At 44.6% G+C, this 4,228-nt stretch overlaps 1 protein-coding gene across 1 annotated transcript in view; it reads left to right on the top strand.

Moving 5' to 3' along the window:
* Window positions 1-3,872, top strand: part of Dppa4 (developmental pluripotency associated 4) — a 9,191-nt gene extending 5,319 nt beyond the window's left edge. Inside the window, exons 5-7 of the mRNA XM_028755608.1 lie at window positions 774-1,065; window positions 2,538-2,733; window positions 3,321-3,872. Coding sequence (XP_028611441.1) covers window positions 774-1,065; window positions 2,538-2,733; window positions 3,321-3,354 — 522 coding nt within the window. The 3' untranslated portion in view covers window positions 3,355-3,872. The remainder of the gene's footprint in view (window positions 1-773; window positions 1,066-2,537; window positions 2,734-3,320) is intronic.
* The last annotated feature ends 356 nt before the right edge of the window (window positions 3,873-4,228 follow it).

The following is a 4,228-nucleotide window of genomic DNA, read 5'->3' as shown; positions in this document are numbered from 1 at the left end:
TTTCCCTCTTCCTCTCTCTCTCTCTCTCTCTCTCTCTCTCTCTCTCTCTCTCTCTCTCTCTCTCTCTCTCTCTCTCTCTGTAGGTTATATAAGTGTTTTGCTTTCATGTGTGTGTCTGTACTACATGGGCTTCTGGTGCTCCCAGGCCAGAAGAGGGCATGGAATTCCCTGTATCTAGAGTTATAATAGTGTACACACCATTCAAAAAGAAGCCACATTTTCAACCAATGTAGTAAGTGCTTCCAACTGCTGCGTCATCTCTTCCACCACCTTGCTCACAGTTTTCTTTGTGTGTGCCTGTGGGAGCGCATGTGCTACAGGGAGTTTGTAGAGGTCAGAAGACAACCCTCGGTGTCACTCCTTTGTTTTAAGATAGTCTCTGTTGCTTGCTGTTAGATATACTAAACTAGGTGGCGAGGAGTCTCTGGTTTCACCTCCTGTCCTGTTACAGGAGCATTAGAATGAAATTACAGATGTGAGCCACTTGATGTAGCTTTTTTGTTTGTTTGTTTGTTTTTTTCGAGACAGGGTCTCTCTGTGTAGCCCTGGCTGTCCTGAAACTTACTCTGTAGACCAGGCTGGCCTTGAACTCAGAAATCCACCTGCCTCTGCCTCCCAAGTGCTGGGATTAAAGGCGCGCTCCACCACTGCTCGGCTTCATGTAGCTTTTTAATATGTGGATTATGGAGATGCGAACTCAAGTCTTTCACAATGAGTGCCTTACCCTCTGAGCTGTCAGTTCTTTATGTTTCCCATTATCTATAATACCCTAGCCCAAGTTGAATGTTCCTGACTCAGCCAAAGATGCCAGGTTGAAGACATCTCGCAAAAAAATGAAGACCGAACCAGGGGAAGAATCTCAGGTGACAGTTCCCCTTGAAATTGTCACTGTACCTGAAGAACAGATACCTGCCCTCATTGACCCTCCTATGCTCTATGAGGAAGTCAGCACCACGGTTGTGACTACACCCGCCTCTGAGGCAGTGTTGGCATCTTGGGCCAGAATTGCATCTAATGCTAAGAAGTTCGAGGCAGTGTCGTCCAGTGCAACATCGGAAGTCAAAGGTTAGAATCAGTCACAGCCACCAGTGATTCCTGGCCTTCACCCCTGCTGTTGTTTCTGAGTTCCATTTGGGGCAGGGCCTGACTGAGAACTAGTATTCCTTTGCATTGAGAAGAATCTTCATTGTCTTTTTGAGATGGGGTTTCTTTGTGTATCCCTGGCTGTCTTGGAACTCACTCTGTAGATCAGGCTGGTCTGGAACTCATGGATCCTCCTGCCTCTGCCTCCTGAGTGCTGGAGTATGTACTACAATTGCCTGAAAGAATCTTGAGTATAGCACAGGCAAACGACATTTTTTACCTTGAATTTTTATCAGCTACTCAGGCAATAATGAGACTGTTGATCCAGGAAGTCACGCTTTAAAAATAACTTCAAATTACTCACCAAGCAAGAAGCCATGCGCTTGGTGTGCTTCCTTCCTACATTTTTCATTTGAAGTATGAGGCTGAAGACTGGGATCTCTTGGCATCTGTTAAGTTGCTGATGTTAACAATTTACAGTTTCTTCTTAATAAAATAAGCGTAACTAAACATGTCATAAGCCTATGATCCCCGTGTCTGAGTAGGAGGATGGGGAGTTTGAATTCAACCCAGGCTACATGAGACTTTCAAAATAATAAGGGAGTTTGTGTTTGTAAGAATAGCAAAGAAATACAATAAAGGAAAGTCATGCTTAGCTTGATAGATGTGGGTGAATCTCGGGCTAGAAAGATGGCTCAGAGGTTGAGAGTGCTTCTTATTGTCAGGAATCAATCATAGCACTAGGGAGACAAAAGCAGGTAGATCTATAACTTATAGGGCCCCACCACAGTTGCACGGTTAGACCCTATTTCGTGAAAACATGTTTGATATTCTGAGAGGGACTTTTTTGTTTTTGTTTGTTTGGGATTTTTGTTTTGTTTTTTTAAGAATTATTTATTTGTTTTATGGACTACACTGTCTTCAAACACACCAGAAGATGGCGTCAGATCCCATTACAGATGGTTGTGAGCCACCATGTGGTTGCTGGGAGTTGAACTCAGGACCTCTGGAAGAGCAGCCAGTGCTCTTAACCACTAAGCCACCTCACCAGCCTTTGTTTGGGTTTTTTTTTGTAGGGTGTTTTTTGTTTGTTTTCTTTAACTCAGGCTGTCCTGGAACTAAGCTCTGTAGATCAGGCTGACCTCAACCTGACAGCCTGCCTCTACCTCCTTAATGCTGGGATTAAACCACTCAGCAATTTTCTGGGAGTTTTATTTTGTATATATGTGATGTGTTTGGAATCCCTCATTCAGGCTAAAGCAAATACTGTACCACTGACCTATACATAGCTCTAAAACCTGAAGGTCTCTTGTATACTTTTTTTGTTAGGTAACAAGATAGATTGAGATGAAGGTTGGATTTCCAGTCTTACTGCTTGGCTGGCATTTCAGAGAAGCATCGTCTACCTGAAACTGTGGTGTGTTCATGTTAAATCTATCTCTTTGCTTCCACAGGGGAAATGTGGTGTGTGGTTCACGGGACAAGCCTTCCTGCAAATTCAGGTGGTTGGGTTCGGCTGCAGTTCCATGCTGGACAAGCCTGGGTACCTGATAAGAAGGGGAAAGCGACTGCCCTCTTCCTGCTGCCGGCCTGCACATTTCCACCCCCACACCTGGAGGACAACATGCTGTGCCCCAAGTGTGTTCATAGGTCAGTGCTTTGGGCACCTGTAAATTACCTGAGGGAAAGGTTAATTTTAATTAACTGTGTTTGAATATTCCTTATCTTGCTCATGTAAGTATACTTCCAAGGAGTGGTTACAAGTCTAAAACTTTCTATGTAGATCGTGCTCATGCTAATCTCAAACTTGGAGCCAAAATGTCTGCCTGCCTCTGCCTCCTACCTGCCATTAAGCCACACTAACAGGTTTTTATTTACTTTTGGAACCAAGGTTCACCTAGATCAAACTCTCACTATTCTGTCTCCACTTTCTGAGCATGGGTTTGGAGGTCTGCCCCCAGGCCTGGCTTATGCAGTGCTGGGGATCAAACTCAAAGGTTCATGCATACATTCCCTTCAGAATGTGTGTTTTAAATTCTGGTGCCTTTTCCTGGTTCTGGTCCCTGGACACACCCTGTAATCCCAGCACTTGATGTAGTGTAGACTGGGATGTATGATTGGGAGTTCTGGGCAAGCCTGATCTACCCGAGACTCTATCAGAGGTGGGGGAGGGAGAGTGAAGTGGGGAAGGAAGACATAAGTAAATGAATGAATCCATGAATAAATTTGTTTTCTAGGAACAAGGTCTTAACTAAGAGCCTTGAAGGATAAAGGACAGATCTCTCAAGTTTCGGCTAGCTTGCTGGTATCACTCTTGTGGCATGATTAGAGCCACAGCTGACATTCATACTGACGGAAATCCACATCTCTGCCTTTGAAGGCGCCTTTTCTCACCCAGAAATTAAGGGATATTGTAAGTTGATGCTTAACTACAAGCATTTTGGAAAAAGCCAGTGAGGCCAGCAAAAGATCCACCTCTGCTCATTTTGATGACTGAACACTGGGAGTGACCTCCTACTCTTGTGTGAAGATAAAAAGTGTCCTATATGTTTTGCTGCAAGTAAGTCCTGGGGCTTACAACTCCAGATACAACAGTTGCTAGTCCTGTCACCAGCACAACAACGTCAGCCAGTTCAGCAGTCAGCTGTAAAGACTTAGCTTGTACGTGTAGCCTCTGCATGTCCTCTTCCCCAGGTTGTATAGTTAGTGTGTCATTAATGTTTCGTATTTGGGTTTGTTTGTTTTCTGCTGTTGTAAAATATTACACCAAATCTGGTTTGTGGCTTTTATTTCTGTTATCTGTTTGATTGGTTACTTCCCCTGAGTCCCTCTCTGGATGCCATGTTTGAAAGGACTTTGGAAAAATGCTTGGAGCAGAGGGAGGTGGGGTGGGGCATCATCCCCAGCCAGCAAGAGCCAGTCTGCTAACAATCCTTGTGTTCAGGATGTGATGAGAGTGAAGGCCTCCATCACCACTTTACGTCCGCTGTGCCAGCAATGCTGTTTTATTCCTTAAAGGTGTTGACTGAACAGGAACATGCTTGCTTGGCTCCTTTGGGGGTTGAGTATATAGGTTAGGGTGGCAGCTTTCTGTGAGACTGCTAGACTTCTGTCTGTGCCAGTGTCATCTCCTGATGAATCCCTG

This window comes from Grammomys surdaster, unplaced genomic scaffold (assembly GCF_004785775.1).
Source record: "Grammomys surdaster isolate TR1022 unplaced genomic scaffold, NIH_TR_1.0 126066, whole genome shotgun sequence".
Taxonomy (NCBI): domain Eukaryota; kingdom Metazoa; phylum Chordata; class Mammalia; order Rodentia; family Muridae; genus Grammomys; species Grammomys surdaster.
Note: the sequence above shows the minus strand (reverse complement) of the source record. Positions and strands in the feature narration are given on the sequence as shown.